Raw genomic sequence first — 27,499 nt, 5'->3', positions numbered from 1 at the left:
TGGTAAAACTGCAGTGAAGGAGGGACTGAGTAAGGAAAGAATCAAGTCACTGCTTTCAGTGGGAGCTGGGTATGGTCCAAGGAAGGCTTGGTGTTAAGCTCATGTTAGTGAACTGAAAGAGGCTGAGGTCTTGGTTCCATGTTCATTAATACTGGATCCAGGCTTTGCCAGATCACTATGTAGACTTGGATTGGTCCTGGGTGTGACTGCATTTTTGCCGAGTTAGAGCACAATACTGAGGGTTTACGCTGTTCATTTTTGCAATGTATGGGTGTGCAGATGACACTGATGCAACCACAGGTTTGCTGAGACAAAAATCTTCAAAGCAAAACAAAAACAATTTCAACAAATTGGTGTCATTAGAGAGATGCTGTCCCAGCAGCTTGTTCTGGGAAACCACAGTGTTTCTGGTCCAATATGAGATGTGCTAAAATCAGATTTTATAGAACTGAGGTGAACTAAGTAAGCATGGTCATAATCAGCAAGATGTTGTCAGTCTTTGGATATATCATTATCTAGTTACAAAGAATAAATATATTGAAAAATGCTAGGTAGGACTGGAAAGAGGCCATGTGGGGAAAGCACTTTCTCTGGTCGTACTCGAGTAATTGCTGCTTGTGTTTAACTGGTGGCCTGATGTGCACAACTTGGAAGGAAGCCTGTCAAGAACCTCTGCTTCATACCTGAAAACAAGACTGATTTGTATCATCAGCTTTAAATGTGACTGCCATGTCCAGGCCTGGTTTTAAATATATTAAAGGTGACACCATTTCGCACAGACTCCATTTATTTAGCCTGAAAGCTGTACAGCCACTAACAGGGTCCCTTTTTTTTTTTTTCCTTTGTATGTGTGTATAGTGATTACATGAAAGAGTCTCTTTAACGTGTATTTTAGTATCTGTTCTCTTCATTCAACAGTAGTGCCATTCCCAAGGCTCCAGCTCGTGCAGCACCTAATAGCTGAATGTGGCAGTGCAGTTTTGAGAGGAGTATGAGCAACCGCAGGAGAAATTTTAAAATGGAGACACAGAGAGTGTTGCAGGCAGGAATTGAGCATTGGGGGGCAGGGGAACAGGCAAAAAAGCCTCTAACAAACTAGAAACCTCTGCAATGTATTTAAAAATGACACTGCAACTGATAAAATCAGCCTTGGTTGTCTCCAAGTGGAGACAGCCACTGTAGGGCAGACTCTGACAAGGATCAGGTGAGGGGAAGGTGGATCCGTGGTTGGATGCCTGCCACTACTACTGTGGATTGGAAAGCATAAACAGATGCACAACTGTCCTCTGCAGGCTCAGAGCACAACTGTGATACGTGCTGGGGAGGGTGGTACTTTTATTCAATTCTTAGAGGGGAGAAAAACCACCCAGAAATGACAGCACCTGCATTGATTTGGTTTTAGTTTAATTTCTAAACCATGATGTACCTTGCTGCCAGTAACATCATATGCTGTTCCAAAGAGCTTGCAGGTGTATAGGCACATATAAAACCATTAAAAAAAAAAAATTATAGCTGAAGGCCTTGGAAATTAAGAAGCGCCAGAATTTATGTTCACCCTGGCAGTGTTGGTTTGGTATTGGATTGTGTGCAGACCCTGGAATCCAGTCAAAACCTGCGTGATCACATTGTTCTTATCAAGAAATTTCTGTCACGGTCATTGCACGGGAGAGTTTTTCTGGGAGTTACTGGGATATTGCGTATACAGCACTTATAAGGAAGGAAAGGGATTATTCAAAGAGAAAGGATGGTCTCCTGACTAATTGCTTCCTTGGAAAATCTGATTTTTATCTTCTGCTTGCACTACAGTGTTCCTATGGGATGCTAGATAAGGCAAGTAAGCCTGGCATTTCAGTGTGCTAGCTTTCCTACTTGTTTTCTGGATTCCCAACTGTGGGTCTCGGATCCAAAAGAAATTATTATTCTCAGTTGTAGCTGAAGTCAGTAGGAGCTGTGTTCTGAAGAGGCAAATGCAGTGCCATGTTAAGTGCTGTGGGGAAAAAAAAGTTTTCCAGTGAAATTTGGCAAGTACTTTTGACCTTAATTTTAGTGCACTGTCTGTAAAATTGGGTTACCATATTTATCTCACAGAGATGTGTTTAATAGTTTACTAGTGACTTGTGAGATAATTCAGATAGCAAAGTATTTTTAAAAAGCCCATGTAGATACAAAGCCCTGAGTTGCACGCTGGGAACAAGTCTGCAGGGCACACAAGTAAACAAGGAGAAAGCAGAATAGCGGAAGGCATTAGTTCTGAAGAAGGCTCTGCCTTCTGTTGCTGCACGCAGGCGGTGGTGTGGAGAAGGGAAACGTACGTGGTCATGTAATTACAGACTATACCATAATGTATATACTTAACTAGTGATAGAATTAAGATGTGTGAAGAACTTTATTTCCAGCATTGTTGCATACTTAATGGAAAGTATTTCAACATATGTTTGTGCCTGGCTCTCTCTTGTGCCCTCTTCTGCCTCTCTGTCGCAAGTCCTAACTTTCCAGCTCTTCTGCTTGTGGGAGTTTTTTTTGTCCCTTCATTCCTTCAAGCTTTCCTTGCCCAGCAGCTCAGGGCAACTTGCCGAAGGCCTGTTTTTCATGATCTTCATCCAGACTGCTCTTCTTCAGGCTTAACACAGATAATCAACGTAGAAAAAGAAGAATTTGGCAAAATGAGGCCTTATGAGAAGGAGGTGTCTGAAAGAACAGGTTCTGCTCAGGTGAGACATCCATCTTTAATGGTTTCATAAAGCTGTAGGTGGGCCAAACTATGAAAAATACTGTAGTATTTTGGAAGAATATTAGAAATACTTACAGTGATACAGTGATTTAGGAGTTTATTGGTGAATATTGTGACATGTTTGGTTCTTGCATTGCGGCAGGTGCTTTCTTTTAAATAAACAAATGCTTTTGGCTGAGCCATAGGCATAGAGCACTTTGGATGGACTTGGGTTTTGTCAGACCTACCGCTATCTTGTGATGACCTCAATGAAAGATTTTAGAAAAAGGCTGAAAGGTTCTTGTCCTGATTTGAACTTGGACAGACTTTTCAGTTAAGTTTGTTTTAAAAGTGACTGTACTTTCTGAAGTTGACTACACACGCTTGTTGCTGTGGAAACCAGGGTCTCCATTGGGTCTCTTTGTTCCACAAAAGGAAAGGCCGTAAAAGTGTTGCACCTGTGGGGAGGAGCGGACAGGACAGGTGACCCAAACCTGGCCAACGGGGTATTCCATCCCACCCACATCATACTCAGTTTAAAGCTGAGGGACCATGAGGGTCATGCTCTCTTCCCCTATGGCCGACATCTGGGAGGACTCTGCCCATGCTCCTGCCTTCGCTCCTGAATCCGGTTCCCGCTGCTGCCGTGTCTGGTTTGGGACTCCCAGCGCCTGCCCTGCAGCATCAGCGGTGATGTGGTTGTCAGCGGGGGGAGCTCAGTAGTGGTTTTGTGTATAGTTCATTGTTTATTATACTCTTTTTCATTGTTACTGTTTATTAAAACTGTTTTAACTTTCCAACACGCAAGTCTGTCTCCCTTTTCCCTTTTACCCTCTGGGGAAGGAAAGGGTTAATAGAGAGTGTCTGTCATCCACTTGACAGCCCTCCTAGCCTTAAATGGTGACAGTTCTTCAATGTGAGAAATTCAGGATACATGGAAAAGCGGGGTCTCTGTTGGGATTTCTGATGCATATTTTGAAGGCACGCCGTGTGCATAAGCCATGTTCATTGGACTGTGCAATACAGTTACAACAGTTATTTACTATTGTGGATTGCTGGTTGACCTCCAAGATGAAAATATTTCTTCTTCCCTGTGATATTAGTAAGATATAGCACAGTACAAATGAATACAGTATTGGTGTTCTTTTTTCTTCTCCAAATGCACAGGAGTTTGGCTAATGTCAGAATCTGGATGGCATATAAAATTCCTAGTGGACAGAAAGATAGTTGTCACTGAGAAACTACTGTATTTAGTTTTGGAAAACCACAATTCTTATTTTACTGTTTTGAGTAGATTCTTGCATTAATGAGACTGGACTTCAAAAGGCAGAGTGCAAGAGGAAAGTGATGACCTGCTTGAAGAGATGGGTTCCCTTGTGGTGTGTTTTCTGTTTGAATTATGACGTCCATCTGAAGATGTATAAAGCCAGTTTTGAACATATTACACAGGCCTATGTTGAATTGATGAGTGATTGAACGATGAGACTTACCAAGAGTGGAATAATGATAAACAACTTTTTATGTTACTAATTACATCTTCATTGTTCCATTCAGAATATTTAAAGAATTTTCCCTGTTTATCTTCTCAGCAAAAAGGGTAGGAATCTTAGCCAGGAGAATAAGGTTTCCAAACATTTTGTTCAAACTTGGGATTTCTTTCTAGACTTTGGCAATCATGAAACATGACCAGGTACCTGTACAAAGAACTTGACATTCTCTTTATGCAGTACCAGGGGACTATCTAGGAAATGTTTGCCTGAAGTAAGCAAGCCAAGATAACATGTTAAAGGTGAGATGGGTCTCTTAGAAAGTGTTTTACCAAGTCAAGTTAAAATTAAACAGAGTACACAGCAATAAATGAACTGGAATTCTCTAAGCTTGGTTACATCTAATTTTCACTTTCTTATTAAGCTGAACAGTGGAATGCTAGCCTCAAAAAGACCCAAACCAACCCACATCTGAAGTAATTTTCACTTTGAAAACTGAGCTTTATTTCAAAATGCCCCTTCAGTTCAGGTCTTGGTTTAAAAAAAATGGTGAAGTGCATTTTAAAAGAACATGTAATTTTGACTTGTGGTGGTTGCTGTTTCTGTAAGATTACATAGACAATGTACATAAGCTAGAAGATGACCCTGAGAAGGGGTGCAAATAGAGTCCAGATGAGTTGATGGGAACGAAATCAGACTAAGATCTAATGTACACAAATGGTATCATTATGAAGAGACGGTTATAATGAATCAGTTTTCGATGCTATTAAAACCTGTTGCAGATTTTCCATTGACTTCAGTCATCCCAACCTATCTGTGCATGAAATAAAAAGCACATGAAAGCCTACCTACCGCGAAGGCTATACATGCTAATTGGCGCTTATATTGTTTGTCAGGCTCTTAAAGATCAGCAGCTCCTTTCCGACAGTCATTTCCTACCCACTTGTTAGCATTTGGTAAAGGGGAGGCTCTGTTGTTCCTTCCGTTCAGTGCTGAAGAGCAGTGTATGCCGAGAAGCTTTCCCCGTTTGTTTCATTTGCCAACTCTAAGGATTAATCTAATAAAAGAGATCACCTCCCTTAAAACCTTCCCTCTCCGATACCCCTCTGTGGAGTACTTGCTGTCAAATTAGACTGAGATTAGGAGGAGCCTAATTAATACCTTTTACCTTTTTTTTTGTGTTGATCTACTGTGCTAAAACTGACTTTGGGAAAATTAAAGGCACAGTTAACCTACTTCTTACCAAGATTCCTCCCAGTGTGCTACCAGTTTGCTTACCTGTTTCATATGCGTAGTTTCTTTGGCTTGAACAGAGTAGCTGATAGATGATAAAAGGGGAAGCTGTGCACATCCATTCCTCAGACATGCCCTTTCATAACCCAAATGTCTAATTTACATATTTCTTTAAAGCTCCCTGTAGTCGTGTATCCCACAGTACAAGTAGGTATCTTATTTCATGATGAAGCATTAGTCATTTTGTTACATCCACATCGCCATAACCTTATGATACTGCTGAACCCTAGATGTCAAAACAGCTCAACATCACAAATGTCAATCTAAACGTGTTTCTTCAGTCCAACAAATGAGTGCGTCCCATGGCTTTCCTGCCTTATCGTGGGATTATCAAATGACATATGCCTTCTCCTGCGTGCTGTGTTCTTCCTTTCCCCTTTGTGTGAACTAGCAAAGCTCCCAGCTAGTGATGTCTTTCAGTGGCCTAATTCCTTTCTGCTTTCGTGGTTTTACTTGCTAAGGCCTGTAATATTGTCAGCAATAGGAGGTTACACTACATGCCTCTGTGCTTGTGCACAGTTCGCGATAGCGAGCTGAGTTTTCAGTGTGTGTGGATTTGAGCATTTTGATGTATGAACAGCTGGTAGCTTGAAGAAAGGGGTACCTGCAAAATACTACTTTTGTAGTCAGATTTTTTTGAGTTCTTTAAAGCATTTTCCCTCTTTGATTTTAATTTTCCCTCTTTGATTTGAAACTAGTAATATCATGCTTTGGAGGGAACACGTACGAAATATCTCTTGACTGCATATGGACTTCTTAAACAAAAAGCCGCCATAGACGGCCTTCCCTTCCCCCCTCAGTAGGAAAACAGGAACTTCCAAGCGGGAGGTACATAGCTGAAATACTGAACAAAGAGTATTTGAACAAAGACTGGTAACACCTCTTTATTGTATCTGCCCTATTGTCATTCTAGGGAAGAAAATACTGGGCAGAAGAAAGCTGTGATCCAAATCTGAGGAAAGAGAAAGGGAAAAGGTGTGGAAGTTAGCTAAGTAAATAGAATTTAGTTGGTTGTGTGTATTGGGGATGGTGTAATATAAACAGAACGACAGGAAAAGGCTTGGGTTTTTCAGAAGAACCACTTGGGTGGGAAGGGAGCCTCCTGCCAAGCAGTGTACCCTCAGCTCCTTGGCTTTTGTTACGTTACCTAGAGCTCTCCTCCTTAAAACTTCGGCATGTGTGCTGCATCACTTGCTACTAATAAATCACAGGTCAGGTGCAGATAGCCTTTGACAAAGTCAGTTGCTGCATTTTTGGATTCTGGTGCTGCCAGCTGCCTGCCAGGTCAGGTCGTGGCCACCTCCAGTGAACCAGAAGCTGTCCCAGTCACACTTCCCATCACCTTAAACCATGATGAAGTGTGACCTGAGTGCTGCAGAGGCAGTTGACTGGTAGGCAGTGGCAAATTTGGTGCTGAAGGCTGACAAGGTGGCTGCCCTCTAGTTATCTGCCTTACTCATCTGCCAGTGGTTGATTGTGTAGTAGCCTTGTCCTCATTAGTCTATGCCTATGCATGAGACCATGCCCTGAGACAGAGCTGGTGTCCTGATCTGCTGACTCAGCTTCTGTAATGCAGGCAATGGGGGGAGGATGGATGGGATGGAGAGCAAGCAGTGCTTATATTTTAGACCAATATTTTGATCTCATGCTGAGGAGATTTGCCTGAATTTTAGGACAAAATTCTAGCCTGTGCTAGGACTGTGGGCACGCTTTGCTAGATATGTTTGTGGGTTGTACCAGTTTTCAGGCTAACAACGTGCTCGTCTCCCAGAGGAAAGTGCTATGCCTGCAGAGGAGTTAGAAGGAGAATGTATGGGGAATACCTTTCCACTATGAGGGGTAATTGCTCTAAACACTTACCTTTCAGGCATGAAAGAACCTCTAATCCATAGTAATCTCTGTAGTTTGCAACAGTTCTGACATCGGTGAACTGTATTGGAAAATCAGATTTAGAGAGAGAAATGGAATTGAGTATGCTTGAGAACCCCAGATCTATGAGCTGTATTGTGGGGACAGTGAAGCATAAGTGCATGCCGTGAGAGCAGCAGCTATGAAGGACTTGGTCCTGCTTGTTTCTTGACTTTTCTGTGTTTATGTATTACAGGAGGCAAATACAGAAATTCTGATTTCAGGCTGGTAGCTCTTTAACGCAGGCACCTGAAAAGGTCTCCATGCCTTGCTGTTCACTGTGGTTCATGGTTCAGCATGTGCTGATAACCCAAACCAATGATTTGTTTACCTCGGATACACTGGGCAGCAGAGTGTGGTAATTCAGGAGCAGCTTTTTACGCAGTCACCCTTGCACGACAGCAACTTCTGGCAGAAAAGCAGAGCCGACATCTGAGGGACATTAAATCATTTCTGCTGACTTATTTAAATCTGAATAAGTCAATGTCTTCAGGCCCTGAAAATTTTTTTTTCTTGATTGGAGATTTCTTCCTTGCACTAGAAAGTTGACATTTGTAGCCAGTTGTTCTGTTCTTTGTTTATACAAGGCCCATTGAAGCAGTTGGAGAACATTATACCCTGCCTCACACATAGGCATATATACTTAATTTATGACTTTGGTAGTTTGAATTTCAAGTGTCAGGTATCCCACGGAGCTTTTTACTTTGTTCTCTCGTGCTGCATGCACCACTTGAGTATTTATTATGGAGAGCAGACAGGCTGTTGGAAGTCCTTCAGGCTTGTGGACTTTTTTTCTTCAGAACCTTAAAAATAAAGTTATGGAGCACGTTAACAAGGACTTCTCTAAAAGCATGACTGATCCACAGCATCTGTTTACATGTTTGTCCAGTTAATTTTCTTCCTTTGACATTAATATTTTCACTTGCATATAATTCTTCATCTTAAAGTTGCTTTTGTACCCTAAACTTCTCTGCAAACATTAATTGTGGGACAGTGGTAACAACTCTTAAATAGGTCTCTATTGAAAACTTAATTCTGGATTTGCCCTGTTCCTGATTCCTTCGAAGTAAACTCTTTCTACTACTGCCGTGAAAAGAAAAAAGAAAAAAAGAAAAAACCCAACAACATAGCTTGTTGTCAGAAACAATGCTAGTATTTGTGGTTATCTCTTGTTCAGTTGTGTCTTGTCAACTATTTTAAATACAGCTCTTAGTACAAAGTTATCTTTGATGCATCGGTGACAGATGGAGATTTCGGAAAAGGACATGCCTGGAAACTGACCTCAGACAAATTCAGCTGAGAAGCAGGGCTGAGGTTTTTTTAACAATGAGAGTAATAGGCATTATGGCAGCTTATTTAGAGACAAGATGAATCTTACCATTGCAATGTCTATGCCATGATGTCTGCTTTTGCCAGCAAGCATGTTGTAGGTTGAAATCTTTATACCATTGCCCCCATGGCCAAAATGGTCCTTTCTGACTGTGAGCTCTGTGAAGACAAATGCCCCCGGAAAAGCATATGCAAATGTTAAATATTTATAGGCATGCTGTTCTATGTTGTTAATGCAAAATATATTCAGGAAAGAAAACAATTTTTCCAGAGAAGGAAAAAGATTTTTCAATGAAATACTTCTACCAACATGTGGATCACTCGCTGTAAAATCCTTAATCTTTACCTAAAAACATGGATAATGGTTCCTGGGGTTGGACCTTTATATTTGGGACTCAATATAGAAATAGTCAAGAGGTACAATAAGCTTCTAAAAAGGCGGACAACAACAGATCTGGATGCGGACTTATTTTCCCATGTCTTCTGTTTGTCAGGCAAGGGGAACTGGTACAGCTTTTGGTGACTAGAGGATTTTGTCTCACAGCGAACAAAAATTCTGTACTGTAAAACACCAATTTCTGTGGTGTTCAGGTGGAAATGAAAAGATACTTTCATTCCAAAAAAGAAAAGAAAAATTTTTTTTGAATGGGTAGTTAATGTTTTACTCATGTTTAAATGGATGCAGAATGCAGCAATAGCCTTTCTTAGCAGATACTCTTTGATTTTTCCATTGTGTCATATCTGGCTTTATGACTGTGTATCCTAACTGTAGGGCAAAATAAAAGTTATTCCCAAAGAAGTAATAAGCCTTCTATTTTAATGTAACAGCTAAGATTTGTGAAACAATGCTGTGTGTCCGCTAATTATAGGCATCTCTATTTACAAGGCCTAACAGGAAGATGGAGATGTAAAAATAGCAACAAAGAGCCAGTGGCATTATTAATAAAGCAGCTGTATACAGCATTGTTCTCTTCAAGAACGCAGACACCAGTTAAACAAAGTGGACTACATAAATAATTGGTCATAATTCATAAGTAGCCATTGTTAGGAATTCTCTTTTAAAAATAGTTCATCTTACTAACGTACAGATGATGGCAGAATGACTTTCTTTGTGGCTCTGTGTATTTTACATGTACGCATGCAACAAATGTTAAAAGTAACTTACACAAACCATTGCCATCTATTGAGAAGCTGGTATTTTTCTACCCTCAGGCACTGTATCCCTTCAGGGAAGATGGGAGAAAGGAAGACAGAGTGCTGTAAAACTTCTTCCAAAGGAAAAGTTTGTATGTAGATAGAAGAGGCAAGATCAAGGTAGAAGAACACATAGGTAACTCAAACCTCTTTTCACTTACATGATATTATTGGAAAAAAAGAGCAAACCCTTCCTGCCATCATGTTCCATTAAGAAACAATGGTAGCTGTAGTAATAAAAATAGTAATAAATAGCCACATTGGGGAAGACACAGTCAGCCAGACACATATGACCCTGTATCTTTTGAGCTCAAAATCCACTTCTGAACTTTTCCACTTTAAATAATAAAAAGAAAAAGTAAAAAGACATTACTGAGTTGGAGATTACTGAAGCTAGTAGTCCTTTTTTCTAACTTTTCTCTGCAAGGGGAATAATTTCCTCACAATGCACTTCCAAAAGTATCAAAGACAACCATGTATTCAGTGTACGCAGCAGGTTAAACCTGTGCACTCACAGTTTGTATGTGTGCTATATAAAAGAGAAATCTTACTCGGAGCGCAAGGGCTATACGCTGGTCTTTACCTCCAGAATACGTCTCTACTACTTGACTTCAAAGCCTGGGGCCCTTCTCAGAAAAACTCCCATATATTTGTGAACCAGTCACTACATTTGCACAAACAAAAGGTAGTAGGTTAAGCTTGTCATCTGCCCCACCCAAGAAACGCCCCCCCAAAACCCCTAAACTCTGAACTGGGAGGGGGCAGACCCCCCAGTTAAACTGCGGCTGCACTCCTGAAATCCTTTCTGTCTTGAGAAGAGATACGGAATTCCTCATCTATAGAAATTCTTGTTAAATGTGGAGAGGAAATTTCTTCCTTTGTCCAAATCTCAGCTTTAGATCTCAAAATAAGAATTCAAAAAGCCTGCCAGTGTGGTTTTCCTTTTTTTTTAAAAAAAAAAAAAAAAAAAAAAAATTGCAGCAAAGAATCACTGCAAGCCCTTTTAGTCCTTCCACCAAGTAGCTGATGTTCCCTACTAATATGACCTCTCAAACCTGCATGCAATTTTGTGGTATGAAGATCTCTTAAAATTGAAATCAATGAAATCATATGGCATTGCATGAATTTGATAATAGGACTTATTACAAATCAACTCAATGAATTACCACTGCATCTCATGTGGATCATATAGGATATATTTTTGCTTCTATACTGCCCGTACAGGGACAGAACTGTTTAAAGAACCCAGTTGTAAATGTTACTTCTCAAAGAAATCAGCTACAACTTTTACTCAGAGCTCCAAAATGCATTAATATTTGAATGTAGAATAAAAAACGTTTAACCTTGTAGTTTCACCTACCTTGATGATTTGTAACCAAAGTTTTAAAAAGAAGAAATGATCAGAGTATGGAATTTATATGCTATTTTTAAAACTGCAGGGGTTTGTATCGAATCTTCAAGTTTTTCCCCATACCTCTAGAGGCTGCACAAAAGCAACTGCTAGGAAACAAAGAAATACATATCCTGTGCCATATGTATCTCTGTGTGACACTTTTGCTTTGTAATTGCTTTAAAATTCATACTCGAAAGCAGCATTAAGTGAAAATTTCCTCAGAAAGTAATTGAAAAGGCAGATTATTTTGTGTTTGAATCTAATAGACTATTACTTCACCTTTTTCTTTCTCTGCTGCTGGAGCGTAAAGCATAGCAGGAATTCCAGCGAATAATTCCCAGCTCCACGATACCGTGGTGTTTGCCATAGCAGTACCACTTCTCCCAGTGAATTTGAAATCAACAGCATTGCTACACGGTGTTTCTTTTTGGGAAATGCGAGGTGGTGGGAGTAATCCCTGCTGCAGCCAGGCCTTGCTGAAGTGGAAGGAAGAGGGAGCAGCATGGTTCTGTTTGTTCGCATCCCTCAGGATTGCTAGATAAGAGGCCAGGTGGTCTTCTTGAGTTGAGGTCCCATTTAGAGATTAAGCGCTGTGGAGGTCATTGCCTTCCAACTGTTTCAGCGCGTGCCCTTCCGGAGAGGTGAGTAAGTGCTTTTTAGGACAGGCTGTTTGTCTTTGGTGGCATTTTGCACCACCCCTCTTTATTTTTACATTAAACTGTGGCCCTGATGGAGCTGCTGATAGCAGTAACCAGTGCATTCCTGGTCAGCTGCAGCAGCTCTGAGGCTGGTTGCAGGTCTTTCTCCTGACTGACCTAGGACGGGCCCATTGCACTGTATTCTGCATAGAGGTACTTTAGTCAGATAATAGAACATTATGGGCAGAAATGAGGCTGTCTTCTGCTGTGGCTGTGTAGATAAAATGATGGCTAGCACTGTGATAGCGAGGGTGCATAAGTTAATATATGTGTAGTGCACAGTAACCTATATAAATGTCTCTGTGTGTACAGATCCTCAGGCAAAACATGAGCGTTAAGTTAGAATTTACAGGCATCAGTAAACAGTAGTGTGCTCCTGAATGCAGCCCTCGAAAACCTTAAAGCATTTAATGTGGAAAGTGCCCTGGGACAAGGACCAATCTTTATGCTTTGTACTCATTTTAATGACCTGTTAATGATCAACCACTGCTCTGCTGAGAAGATAGATTTTTATGATGATATAATTCAAGGCAGTTTCTTCACCACTGCTTGAGATTATCCCTCGTAATTCTACTTTAGAAACAAATCGTATATTGATGTGGCATGTAGTCATCCCATCCTATTCTGTTAACGCTTTTGCAGATTGCAGTGCTTGGTTGCTAGGGTCTCCTGCAAGAAAGTAAGGCGAATTAAAACCAGAAGTTAGTATTGGTAGTTGTAATGGATCTGGTCAGTGGGCTGTTTCGATAATAACCCTGATAATGACTGATACTGAAAACTTAGGGAGGAGTGTAAGAAGGAGCACATACGACAAGATTCTTGTCTGCTATAGTTTTCTAGCTTCTAGCGAACTGCACATATAGGAACTTCCAGAGCTGAAGGTTGCATCTTGACAATTGTGCCTTAATCCAGTCCTTGTTCCCTTCTTTATGCCGCCTGCCATTCTGCAGACTCCTGTCATATCCTCCTTCAGTCTTCAACAGAAAATTAGACTCATCTTTTTTCCAGCTTTAACTTTATTTTCTTGAAGGAGCCATTCTCTGTGCCTTGCATAATCCAACTGAATCATTTTAGAAACAGGAGAGAGGAATGAACAGAACATACTCAATGTGTGGGTACACTGTTGATTTATAAAGCACTGTGATATGTTATGTTTAGTGGTGGTTTTTATTATTTTATTCCTTTTTTTAACAGTTTCTAATCTTCCGTCGTGATGTTTTTGATCACATGGAACAAAATTTACAACCCAAGCACAGTCTTATTTCTTGTTTACCTTCTGAATATCCACTACCCTACCTCTAGTTATTTTTTCAGACAAAACTTCCTAAGAAACTGTAAGAAATAAACTCCTTTGTAGTGATTTCACAATTTTGATGGGAGATGGGACAGTCTGTGTTTTCCAGAAAACATCTCTTGCTTTTTTAATTCAAGCTGCCTCCTTTTGTTCTGTGTTCCTGATGTTAGCTCTGCTCTCACACATTCCATGCATATTTCTCAGGTGAAGCAACATTTGAGCATTGTAATATGCTGCTGGGATGGAGAGTACAGTTTCCTTACTCTCTCCCAACCCCGAGTTATTTTTTTCATCTGTCAGTTGCAGAGAGCTGGAGCACTCTATCACAGAAGACTCCTCATGCATGAGTTGCAGTGTCATCAGCGGAGTCAACAGTGGAGGCTAGAGAAGGAGTACCTTTGTGATTTTTTCATTTTAGTAGGTGGTAGACTCATTAAAGCAACATGAAATTGGGGTGTGCTACTGCATTTTGCTCAGGTACTATTGTCTTTATGCTTAGGCAGCACTCCAGTATTGCAATACTAATTTTGATCAGAAAAATAAGTTTCCTGCTTGCATACCAGCCACTAACTGCCTCTCTCTGGTCTTCCCAATGAGAATTTATAGTTTCTTGGGCACTCCTGCAAACTGGCTTTGCCTCCCAGTGTGAATCCTTTCGTAAGTGCAAGCTGATACCTTTATTTACGCATGCCACGGCCAGTTCAGTACATCCTCACTGCATGGTTGACCTGGATAATGAGCGTCACAGTCTGAACATGAAGACTAGCCCTTCTTTACTGGCTCAGGTGTGGGGAGGTCTGGTCCCTGGTTTTTTTTAGGTGAAGGTGCTCTTGGAGTCTTTCCTGGGGAATTGGTAGGTGTGTGTGAGGACTTCCCTGCTCCGTGGAGCTGTGGGAAAGGCACTGGAGCTCCGTCAGCTGTTGAAGGGCTTGGTCTGAATTCTCACTCCAGAGTAGGCGTGCTCCCTGTTGAATGAAATGTCTGCCAGTGGGCCTTGACCCATTTCAAACCTGGGTCAGAAGGTTTTTCTGTATGGCTTGTAATAGGATTTGGACTAAACTCTTGAGTAAGAGAGTTCAGTCTTTAGTGAAGACATACTTCTGGAGCATATTTTGGCACATGCTGCTTCCAGTAGTTTTCTTTCTTAGGAAATCTATCCTAAAAAACAACTCTGTGGAGGAGTTATCTCAAGTGATGGTTAGTATTGCCAGTATTTCGAGCCCTCACGTTTGGTCTGTAGTGAGGGGTGCTTGCTGGTGCTGCCATAGAGCCAAGAGCATGACAGAAAGTTTGAAGACTTGGGGGAAGATTCAATGCTGAAACTGGTTGCTTGAAAATAATTTAAAAGGTATTCAGACAATTTTTAGAAATTCTGTAAAAGTATAAGAGACTGAATTTTGCACAGTTTTGTTATGAATAGAAATGTTTTCAAAGGTAGGAGAGACTTCAGATCTGTAGCTGCTACTCAGTTTGACACTAAGAGTGGTACTGTATAAATGATAAAATACTAGATTGGTATGTCCATTATGACCACTGGCATGTTTCTGCGAGCACTGTAGATTTTTAAATTTTGCTAGGAAGGCAAAGTTCTGAAAAGCCTCAGCAAAAACACTAGCCTTTTTGTTTGTTTGGTGTACAACCTGCAAAAACGTGCAGAATTCAAAGAATTTTTTTCCTGCATGTACGTAGAGCCCGAGTTCTCTTCTGCAGGACTGTCTCATCAGAAGAGAGTCCAGATGAATCACAAAGCTTTCCTCCACCCAGGAGCACTGGGCAAAATAAATGGTTCCAACTGCTGATGACACCGAATGCTTAGGGAGGAGAAGTGGTACAGTGTTGTCGGTAATGAGGAGGGGGACGGTAGTGATTGGCTGATGTCAACTCATTGTAATGTTTTGTGTTAAAAAAGTGTTTGAGACTGGGAAAGAGAAGCAGTAAGCTAAGGCAATGTATTGATTAGATTATTACAGAGTATATTAACATGGTCCTTGAAATTTCAAGACACTTAAGCAAGGATCTTATATCTCTAAAAAATGTAGCTGAAAGGTGATTTTGAATTTCCTTGTCTTTCCATCTTTACTCAATGTTAATAGAAATCTTATTTAAGTTTGAATCCTTCCAGTTTTAAAAGCTAAGTTTTAAAACATATTTATCACTTTCTCTCACTGCAGCACAAAGAGGATTTTTATATTTTGTATTTTGGTCTGGATTGATATTTGATTGATTTATCCAGTACTTGTAGGCTTTCATCTTATTTTTCCTTAGGCATTTTTCCCCCATGGACACTAAAATACAATTTTCTAAACAGTGGGGAAGAATTTTGTGGGTTTGAGGTTTTTATTTTGTGTTTGTTTGTTTTTTTCTGGGGGTTGTTTTGGTTTTTTTTGTTTGCTTTGGTTTGGTTTTTAAGTAAAACAAATAAATGATCCTTATTTCGAGTAGTTTGTTGATAAATCTATGTTTGATGTTGCAGTTGTACCCAGTATGGAAGTGAACCTATCAAAGTCGCTTTGTGCAGACACTCTAACTTAGCATAACCCTTGTGAAAGATTTCTGTATGTGTATCGCTTATTTGGAGCGTTCCCTTTCAGTCTGCAGGGGTTTGGCACCGAATGCGAATTGCCCCTTTTGATGTTCCTGCTGGGCATCGGAAGCCTGCGCAAGTGCCTCCTTCGAAAGCGTTTTTCTAAAAAAAAAAGCGATGATTGTGCTCTCTCTAGTGGCAGAAGGCAAATTGTTGTATGTCACTTGATAGATTGTGTATGAGAGCCCAAAAACTCCAATTTGAAGACATTATTTAAGTGCAGTGCAAACATTTACTCCATTTAGCCACAGCTGGAAGAAAAAAAATCATTCTGTATCTGTCAAATATCAGACAATTAAATCTGCCTGTTCTTACAACTGACTGTCCTGGGCATGTCTTACAGGAACAAGAGGAGGAATGCCCCTTTCCCCCCCTCTTTTTTCTCTTTAAATAAGTACACACACACCCCTCGGATATTTTGATTCACAGTGTAAGATCCTGCGTTTTGGTGTGTGATCCATGTCATGACAGGTTTGGAAGAATGTTAATCTTACCAAATGCTTACAGACACCCAAGGGGTGCTTGACTAATCAACATCAATAAGGGTAGCCCCTATAGTGCTGAACTGCTGGTCTGGCTGCCCTTAGGGATCCTTGCTTACCCGCTCAGTGCCTGATGAAAAGCATCTCCAGCCTTGTCTTCCCAAGTGCCATGGAAGGTGAGATAAGAAACTAGGGAGCAGGAATGAGAAATGTTCATGCTCTCCCTGCCCACAGAAGACTCCCTGTTTTTTTTTTTTTGCCTTCAGATAGTAGCCAAGGGAAGAGAAGGATGGAGGTGCTGCTGCTGAGGTAGCTCCTAACTTGTGATTTAGTAGTGAAATAATGATGTGCAATAATTTAGAACGGTCTCTCTTTCTTCTAGTCGTAAATCTTCTTTCTTTGGAAGGAGAGGCAAGATGTCTTGCTTTCCACTTGCTGGATTCTATCCATGTTTAGGTGGCTTCAATACAGGAGACAACTGTTACTGCAAAAGCACAATGCTTCTAGTTTCCTTCTACCATCATTTCCATCTGTGCCAGTAGCAACTCTGTATAAATCCTGTAATACTTATGCATACAGGGAACTGAAATGGTCCTAGGAAGCATCTCTAGGATAAAAAATAGGAAAAGCTTCAGGCAAACAGGCCAAATGTGTGTTGGTTTTTTTTTTATTTCATTAAACTGTATGAGCCTTGTTTTTTTCTCCCTGTCAGTTCTGCCACAATGAGACTTCTTTTTCCTTTGAAAGGAATGCATAAACATTTTTAACTGTGTTGCTGAGTTAACCAGTCAAGATGAATGCAGCAGAATTTGTAACACTAGCGTCAGTGGAGAGGAGTCACTACATCGTAGGCTTTTTAGATACAGTTTGCAAGTACGAATTCAGTTCTACAGTTTTTAAGATGCTTCAAAAAGCAAAACTGGATACACAGATTCAAGCTCACACCTGCTTTCATACCTGCTGACTTTTACCAGCGACATGAGACAAGATGTGTCTCATCTACTAGGCAATAAAGCCTTTATTTTTTTTTAAGTGGCTAAATAGTCTGATACTTTTGAAGTTCTCAGCGCTGTGGAAAAATTATGGCACTTATTTAAGGGTTTGAATATGCAATTAAGCATCTAATTTTAAACCTGCACACTCAATAATATTGGACTTAGCCACAAAGTTATTTCCTTTTTGTGGTATCTGCCAGCTGCTGAAGTATGCATTAGTACATTTGACATATTAATGCATTCTAGTAATGGAGGTACCTGATCAAGCAACAGCCAAATGATCACAAAATAGATGTCCGAGGTGGAATTGGAGACTGCAGTTAACTACTTGCCTTTATCATATACTGATGAGTGAAATCCCTGTCTCCCATCTGACTTGAAAAACTGGACCCTGTTGGTAGAGCCCTTATAGTCTTAGGACCCAGCAACCCCTCTCGTCGGCTACCACAGGCATTACTTTCTTTGGTCATCTTGATGCTTTTTCCTTCCTTTCTCAGAGTCATTTTTGACAGGATTGTAGAATGTTCCTGTAATTCTAAATAAACATATTCTGACTTGCTCATAAATTAAAATGAAATACTTAGCTATTGCTAATACACTCTACCTGGTTATAAGAAGATACAGGCCTTTCTCCCTTGTCTTCCAGCTGATCTGAAGCAATGAAGGTAGCTGTGTACTGTCTGCATGCTGAATTACTGTGGGCACTCCCCAGCAGTTGCTGGTCTTTGCTTTACAGTGTCACATACCTATCACTCACTTGCCAGATTCTGTACACTAGATGCTCGTTGAGATGCCATTTGAATATAGTCCAGTTATTCCCAGTGGGGAGGTTTGTTATCAAATCAGCAGGAAAAGCGGCATTCTCGGCTCCAGCAGATGCACAAGTGTCATCCAGTTTGGACTGATCTGTTGAACAGCAAACGTGTAATGTAAGGCACAGTCAGAATACTACAAGACAGGCTTTTAACACCGCAGAAGCTATCTCAGTATTTAACATGCTGAGAAGACAAGCTAATCACAAAAGACTTGTCTGGATGTCTGTGTTCCTTTGACTCCTTAGGTATTTTGTAGATGCTGACGGCCAGCGTGAACTTTAAATCAATTTATTGCATATGTTTACATATGCAATAAAACCATTTGTCATATCATTTAACTACACACAGAGTGAATTGTTGACCATGAGCTGATCTGACCTTTTCAGGTCTAATCAAGAAATCTGAAATATTATTTCAGCCTGTCAGCTCCAGTAATATGCAGTAAGAGTATCTGGATCTAACTGAAAATGTCAGATGCGCTCTAATGTGCAACCCATCAAAGTTACGATGCATATGAACCAAGAACTGGTTAAGAATATAAATCTGTAACATCCGTGGTGCATCTCAATTGCTTAGATAAATTGTTCTGCCGTTGATATGGGCTAGCTAAAAACACGCATTAAAAGCAATTCTTTGGAATACATGTGAGATGTACAGTTGCTTAAATATTAAAATGAACTTGAAAGAGGGATGATAACACCTGGTTAGAATATTACTGGAAAAACCAGTGACCAGTGAGAATACCAGCAAGACACTGGTCTTGCTAGCTTCGTTGTGTGGTAATGTAAGATTAGTGGTCTCATATAACCTCAAAATTTTCCTTATAAATTTTAATAATTTGCTGCTTGTGAAGTTTTTACTCTTTCCAGAAATAATCCATTATATAAGCCGAGGTGTCCTTATCAATCTTGTTTGTGTTGAATTTAGTATTAAGCATTTTTCATAGTCTTGAGCTTTTTATGAAAAAGTCTACTTCTATTTTTAAAAGCTTTCTAAAAACTAACACTGTGTCAGTAGGTTATGGTGTTTAATAATGTTTAATTTCTTTGTTTTCTTTGTCTTATCTTTGAAGTTTCTGTTCTTGGTATTTTACTAGATATTCAGATCTAGGATAAATCTGTCTTTAATAAATATTTATCAAGCATGAGACCAGTTACTCGTTGGTGTAATTTCTGGATGACAAATTTGAATTCGGATTAAAGTGGATGGGCACAATGAAAAGCAACTTTGTATCCTAAGAAAATGGTATTTTGTTAGCTAAACAGTCTATCAAGTTTGTTTAATCTTAAAGCAGTTGTTACACTAAAATCGAGTTGGTTTTTAATCTAATCATGGGTAGTTCATGCAATTTGAGGCATTGTTAACTGAATTGCTACTATTAGTAAAATGTTTTTGGAACTAGAATTAAAATGAACTATGGGAAGCATTGCTGAACATTGCTAACTTTGCATTAAACAATAGTGTGTATTTTAAACGAGCCAGTTAATGCTATTTGGACTGCTCTTGTGAGGCAATGCTGCCCTCCCCTGGTATGCTGCAGAAAGTAGGGATTTTTATCCCAGTCTGAGCAAGTGCTAGGGCTTCCTATTAAAGAGAAATTGCTGAATTGGTGAAAACGGTGGAAAAAATGCTCTTTAAAAGACCATTATGTGCCTTCTCTACTACAAGACCAAAAAAAAAAGTGGAACAGATATTTGTGCGGTGCTTTTATGTATGAATGGTGCAGATGTGGATGAATGTGCAAATAATATACAGGAATGTACTGTGAACACACAGGACAACAAATTGAGGGCTGAATTAAGTTTGGGTGGCAATTTGGAGGATGAATAAAAGACCAAATAAACAGATACCAGGTAGCTGCTGAAAGTTAGTAGGAGCGATTACAATAAACTTTTGTTTAACGGTATTGTTTTGTCTTGTTTGTAATGTTTAGAGATTTATCATTAATGTTTCCATGTTCAATTCTGCAGTAGAAAAATAAATGGGACCGTGGCCAACAGCTTGCATGGGAATAGGATTAGCTCTTGTGCAAATGAAGCTATAGCAAAACGGTCATCTTCTGTCAGGGGCTATTGATTACAAAGACACCACAGTAGGCTCAGGGAGTCCCTCCACTGTGCATTCCTGAGAGCTGAGGAGGGTAGTCCAAGGAAATACTACTATTGCATGGTCTATTCTTAATATATTTCTTCAGACATCTGTTATTACTCACTGCTGGAGACAGAATATTGGGGTGGAAGGTTCTTTAGATTGTCCAGCTATGGCTGTTGTCTGTTAAGTAAGTGTGTTGCTATTTGCTTTAATTTTGTCTTCCTTCCATTTCTCACTGCTAGGCAGTTTCACCATAGTCCAGATGGCAGAAAGAGATAAGCCTTGTTTCAGATACAAGAATTTTAGTTCCCACATCTGCCGCCAGTAAAGCGTGTGTGGTGGGGGTTTGGTTTTTTTGTTTGGAGGTTTTAATGTATAAAATATACCTTTCTTTTTATAATGAAGATTTTTCTAATTGCTGGACAACTTGTAAAACACACAAGTTTTCTTCCTGTGGCATGAGTTGACTTCTGTTTTGTTTACTCCTCATCCTTCTTAATGCATTGGAGATCACATGACACTAGAGAAAACTGGAGAGAGTATGTTGAAATCTCTGGTTCATGTATTTCTTCATGTCTTAGATGTGAACAGATTGCCAGGTTCAGGATCAGGAGGGAGTTTTGTTCCCCAGACTGGTTTGCTTGAGGACTTTGCTTGACTATGAGTTCTTGTCTACTACTTAGGGTCAGGTCACCTGGGAGATGTTTTAAGAACTGTGGAATATAATGACATTCCCAACCTGACCTGCTCTGGTCCAGCAGCATGTTACAGTGGTGATGGCTGTTGATATTTTACTACTGCCTTTTATAATAAGGTCCTAGGAATTGTTTTGTGTCTGTGGTGCCTGCAGTCCACAGAGCAGGTGTGGACCATTTTGAACTAGACCCCAACTACTCAGTTACCTATGATTATGGCAGATGGGACCTGAAGATCCCAGTGGTCTTTCACAGGCTTCTGTTTCTAAAATGACTTCACTGACTGCAAAATAGTATTTACCTTCATGGCATGTAAGCTAGTAGGCTATAATAAGCCATCCTTTTGAGAGCTAGCTGTAAAACCACTGCAAGTATGGCTCCATGATAGCTAAAGGTGAGCTAAATCAACACCGAGACACCTTGTTCTGTCTTTCCCTTTGTGACATCCTGCCACAGCAAAACCAGCTTTAGATGTTCTTCTTTGTTGTTAGATTAGTATTCTGTCAGTGTAGCATGCCATCTCAGCTCATCAAATGGTTACGTGAATGGCAGTGGTGTTGCTCCTTGACCTAGAATAAATGTATGAGGTCTAAGACTGTGTAACAGTTTTCTTTCTTCTCCATAACTTTTGCAGGTATTGGGGCTGCTGGTGTGGACCCTGATTGCTGGCACAGAATACTTTCTGTATCCAGCCTTCGGCTGGGTGATGTTTGTAGCTGTGTTTTACTGGGTTCTCACCGTCTTCTTTCTGATCATCTACATGACAATGACCTACACCAGGATCCCCCAGGTGCCATGGACCACAGTGGTAAATACACCCGTTCTTTGTTGTTTCAGGTTTGCTGGGTTATGAAGAGAATAAAATATTGATGCATTCTGTGGGTGTAGTTAACCAGCTGTACTTGTGCTTTTTGCAGATTTTTCCCCAATTACTGTGTGGCTGCATACCTGCAGTGTTTAACCTTCATACTACCCAGACACTTTTAAACCACTTTTCCTATGATGTTTCACTGTTTTGTTCAGCGGTTGATGTAGTGACTTGATTTTTAATAATGTGCATGTGACTGATACTTATGCACAGTGGCCTCTTTTTGTTCCCGTAGTGATTACATCCCATGAAGAATGAGTCTGTTGCTGCCTCTGAGCTAACAGACCTGACCATATGGTTTAAAAAGCAGAAATCCCTACTTGAATCAACATCGTGAACTGAAAGTGGGACCCTGGCTCTTCAAACATGAGTCTTCCTCTGCTAAAGTAAAAGCAAAGGTGGTTCAGAGGTAGCAACAGTCTGACAATCCGTATATGGTGTACTGTGAAAATGGTACTGAAAATTAATGTTATATATATGTAAAATATGTGCCACGTAATCCTTTGCTTTTATCTCAAGACTTGATGCAAATCAGATAAACAGCTAATGTAATTACAGAAAAATTTCACAGGCACTTAAAATTCAGATCCAGTTTTTGTGGTTTGAACAAACCTGGCTAGCTGTACCTCTCAACAGTATATTTTTACATGATTTTCATAATAGGCTGGTGTTCAGGGTAATATATCCTAAAAGTCATTGTCACCTCAGCCAACTGGCTATTTGTGACCCATCTAAGAATGATTATAAATTTTAGCTTTGCGTTTGTCTGATACAATGAGATACTGTTGGTTTTTTTTACTAGCTAAAGATTATTGACTAGAATTCTGTTATTTTTACGATAAAATGTGTTTGACTTCTGTGTTGCAAACAGCTTGTTATCAGCTATACTGTGTACGTGACTAAAATGGAATACTATTTTCTTTTCGTCTTCCCATTTGCTGCTGTAATAAATAGCCAGCTATAGCAATTACTAATAAGAACAACGAGGATTATGTTCACATAGCTTCTCTGTTTTCAAGTTTCATGACCTGCAATTACCATTAAGGCTATAACACTGCTATAGAAATGTTGGATTATTTCAATTACAGCAGTAATGTGTCTGGGTACATTTAAAGGTGTGGGACGTTTTTTTTTTTTCCCATTGCATTAGATGTAAGTAAAGTACATTCAAAGGGAAAGCGTCTTTGTATCCATTTGGATACAGCTTTAGTCATTACCCCTCTTTCATCAGTTTAACACTGTTATCAGACAACAGCTGCACATAAATGAGTTGCCCCTGATCTATGTGGTAGACAAGCTGGAGTATTTGATTTGTTTCTACTTCATTTTGAGTGTATTTCTTGCTCTGAGTTCCAAACATATTGTAGATAAGTTCACATAAATGTAGGTCCAGAAGGTAGTCTCCTTTTATAGTAAAGGGTAATATGAAGAGAAAACAAATGCAAAATAAATAGAAGATGCTTGCATTCCATCTTGTTTTGCCCTAAGATATGAAAAGAGCTGTTGGGAGCAGCCTTTGAATTGGGCCTCTGCCACTCCTGGCTGGTCAGGAGGAATGTTGAGTCTCTTTTCAGAGAGGTGTTGGTAATGTTTTCATTCAAGAGAGCATGACACACACCTTTTTGAGTGAGTGAGTTTATACCCACCTTCACCCTGTTCTCTGAAGTATCCTGAATTTCAGTTTCTAGTAGTTATTGCTCTGCTCCTTAGGCGACAGTTAGCTCAAACTGTGCCTATTCTATGCAGTACCCAAAATTATATCTGGACTTCTCTATCATAAATCCACTTTTTTCAGGTTAAGCACATTACCAAATTGCTTAAGATGCAGTTACTTTTACTGTGAATTAACCCAAAGGATGTGCTTCAAAACTGACTCTCCTTAATAGTGCAAGTTCTTTGCTGAAACAATCAATGGAAGCTTTTAAAATCCGGTAAATTTGAATTTAAGAAGCAGATGGTAATTTAGCGTGAACCATTTGGTTGAGTAATATATTGGCAGTAAAGGCCCAATCAGCTTGCATTGCATTCCATCTTCCCCAACAGTGTTATTTCCCAGAGCAGCACTTCTCAAAAATTATGTGCTTTTTTCTTTTCTACATGACAAGATATTGCAGGGATTTGTAGCTTTCCAAGGTAATTGAGTCTTTTTGGAACAGGAAATCTAAAAATAACAACAACATATACTCTAGGCAATCAAATTTGGAGTTTGAAAATCAGTGCTTTACAGAAGTTCACCTGAACCTGCCAATTGTTGGTATCTTATCCTAAAATTGACAGTTTGATATTTTATTACTGTAATGCCCAGATAAAACAAGAGAGGTGAGATCTGTGGATAGAGATAATACCTTTTATTAGATCAACTGATACAGGTGAGATAAACCCCACTCATTTATAAGTGTATGAAGCAAACCTCGAGTGCCAGGCCTTGGACTCCATCTGAGTGCTGAGGCACTGCCCATGGTTCCCTGCAGAAGGGTGAGTAAGTGGCTCTTTTCCAAATGCCCTGAAGTTGTGAGGACTTAGGAACCACAGGAGGACATGCTTGCCCTTCAGCCTGCTCTGAAAACTGTAAGGCGGCTTTTTGCATGGGAAGTCTCTCATAGGCCGTGATGACTTGAAGACCAACATGTTGACAGATGACAGCACAGCATGCTGCTTTCTGGAGGGGCCTGCAGCTGAGAAAGCACGTGTTTGGGGAGTGATTTCCCCTCAGAAAGTTTTGAACCCTGTGTGTCATGGGAGCGTGCGGCAGTGGGCCAGACTCCACCAAGTCTGACGCAAACTTCGCCAGAACCAAATGTCCTGGAGATGGATGTGAGGAGCTTCCATACCAACCACTTGAAGCTGTTGATCTATGCTTTGGTGCACTGAGGGAATTGCTGATGTGGATACAGCTGTTGTTGCTGCCTTCTGAACTTCTCTTCTTGGGCTGCAGCTCTTTTTTTTGATTCTGCCAGAGTTGGTGACTAGTGAATTCAATAGTGAACAATTGGCATATGTTCCTAGCATCACACCATGGAAATTAGTAAGTTGGAGCTGCACCAGTATGGCAACATTTAGAGACTGGGGCAACAGAGTTAAGGGTTATGATATTTCTGTGACACTCTGGAATGCAAACATGGGGCCAGAAGCTGAAGGGAGCAGATCATGTACAACATTAGAACCTGGTCTAAACTGAGTTATTAATTCCTTCAATTGTAACTAGGTGCAAAGCAGGTCATAGGTATTCCACTTCAACATGGCACCAGTGAACTAAAAGTGTATTTTATGGCCGAATTCATATGCCTTAGACAAGTAGCAGGGTGGAGTTTTGGGGGATTTTTTTTTTTAAATAATAAACTTCCTGTAGCCATGACCAAGTAGTGAGTAAGTAAAGGACAAAGTATTAAAATTACTTACTTTAAAAAAACCCTCATGCCTTTTTATCTGTCTTTCATCTTCTCAGATTTCTGTTCTTCCTTCGTTTCCTGTTCTCTCTCGCATGCAAAACCCAAAAAAACCTGTTCTTATTTGTTCTCTGTAGTGTTATGTGAGATCAATGTTACCTGCTTTGCTTCTTTCTTAGTAATGAACATAGTTACCCTGAGACGTTAACTCTGTTCCTTCAAAGAGAAAATGCAGCATCTGCCATGAATGGGTCTTGATGACCCATGTCGTCCATTCTGGCTGTTCTCCTCCTTGGTTTTGTCTGTTTCTTTCTCCTCTCAAAAACAGGCAGAAGGGAAAGGTACTGAAAGGTGTAAGAATACGACTGAAAAAATTACACCCTCTCTATCTCCTTCAGAAGTGGAGAAAAACAAAGTTTTGGAAGCTTTATAAATATTCTTCATATGTATCTTTGTGTAGATTAGAAATGTAATCAAATTGCAGTTCTGTTTTCTTTCATCTTTTTTTTTCATGTAGTGTTGTATTCTTACTCCCTAACACTTAGATTTTGGTAGCCAAACTGTGTCCTTATTTTCACTTTTGGAAAATCACAGCACACCAGCTTTAGGACTCTTCTGGATTTAGTATGACGGAGATAACAGTTTGTCCAAAAGGTGCTTTAATGTTTATGGAACCTCAAAATAAGCAGTTAAATTTTAATCTTACAGATAGAGACTTGGAAGAAGGTAAAAATACTTAAGAATGACATTTCTTGTGTACATTGCATGTGTACATTACATTTCAGAGGAGACTTTTGTAATGTTGGAATAGAAAGTGATAACAAATGCATGTGCATATTAATTACTTACGTTGTTTGATTTTTCAACAGGGTCTGTGTTTTAATGGAAGTGCCTTCATTTTGTACCTCATTGCTGCCATTGTAGATGCATCTTCAGTTACCAAAGAACTGGACAGTCACAATTACAACAGCTGGGCAGCTTCTTCAGTGAGTTCATTTTTTGTTTAAATCAGTTCTATGTCCGATCAAGTTATATCAAAAGAAGGCTCGCTGGAAGTGTGGGTGGGAATGCATGCGTTCTGCATTTTGAAAAGCTGCAGACTGATAGAGGAACCTCACCCACAAAACCTATGGGTAGCTGTAATTTAGTTCATAGTTTTTGGAGGTGACTAGAAATTCCACCAGGAGATGACAGTCACATTAGAAAAGGCTGTAATGTTTTTAAGATCATACTGCTTTTCCCCTTCCCTGCCCCTATTTATTACTAGCTCTCTGGCAGAGGTTATAGCCTGCACATCAGAGTAGACAAAACAGACTAGGTGGGCACCAAGTCACCTCAATGCACTTGGACAATTTCAAAAGCAGTTTAAACTAACTCAGCTAACTTTGCACACACATGGATAAGGTACATTCAGCTTTTTGTGGGCTGAGCCATATACACAGCACCTTCGGAAGGTCCTGAAGTGGTATCGCTGTTTCTACAGTGATCTTCCTGTTACAGCCTCAACTTCTGAAAATCTTTCTTCTAAGTTGGGTGGGCAATGCCTGAAAAATCATGTAAATTCCCAGTGTGTTAAAGTGGATGCAAATCATTAATTAGTCTGACATTACTGTCTTACTACTTAGATTTGGAAATCCAGAGCAGTCAGTCAATGTGGGTGAGAAACAACTTTATTTTTTAAAGAGCCTTGTCACTTTCTGAGTAGGTGAACACAATCTCTAGCTACGTTAAGGGAGTTGTAAAAGAACTTTTTGCATGTTGTGGCAGCAGTAGTCAAATTCAATTGTATAGAGTTACTCCGAATTACATCTACTTTGCTGACTGTTCATGCTTCTGCAGTTGTCCTCTCTGGACTATTCACAAATCCTTTCTTCTGTCTGAATCTTATTGTATGTGGCCATGAACACAGAGACTTGAACACCTGCTCTGTTTTTGTCTTGGGAATTGGATAACTACGTCCCTGTCACTTCAGTGGTGTTCAGGATCTTCTCCTCTTGGCAGTTTGTAACTATTGATCTGTTACTCAGCCACTGCTGTTGACAGGAATTTGCTTGCTGCTAGATAAGCTTCCATGCTGATTCAGGTTTTATGCAAAATGGGTGAACACTTAGTGTCTCATGGGATGTTTGGAATCTCTTCTGATACCTCCTAATAGTGTTTTTCTAATGCACTGTCTAAATAAACTATTAAATGTAGATTCTTGCTTTCTGAACCCATTAAGGGTTTCATGGATGGATTTGTCAGAATTTAGCAAATCATCTATCCCCCATAGTCATT

The 27,499-nt window shown here is 39.9% G+C and overlaps 1 protein-coding gene across 1 annotated transcript in view; it reads left to right on the top strand.

The window, feature by feature from the left end:
- CMTM8 (CKLF like MARVEL transmembrane domain containing 8) overlaps window positions 1–27,499 on the top strand; it is a 37,624-nt gene that overhangs the window by 7,648 nt on the left and 2,477 nt on the right. The window contains exons 2-3 of the mRNA XM_068405070.1: window positions 21,603–21,776; window positions 26,092–26,208. Coding sequence (XP_068261171.1) covers window positions 21,603–21,776; window positions 26,092–26,208 — 291 coding nt within the window. The remainder of the gene's footprint in view (window positions 1–21,602; window positions 21,777–26,091; window positions 26,209–27,499) is intronic.

This window comes from Nyctibius grandis, chromosome 7 (genome assembly GCF_013368605.1).
Source record: "Nyctibius grandis isolate bNycGra1 chromosome 7, bNycGra1.pri, whole genome shotgun sequence".
NCBI lineage: Eukaryota > Metazoa > Chordata > Aves > Nyctibiiformes > Nyctibiidae > Nyctibius > Nyctibius grandis.
Note: the sequence above shows the minus strand (reverse complement) of the source record. Positions and strands in the feature narration are given on the sequence as shown.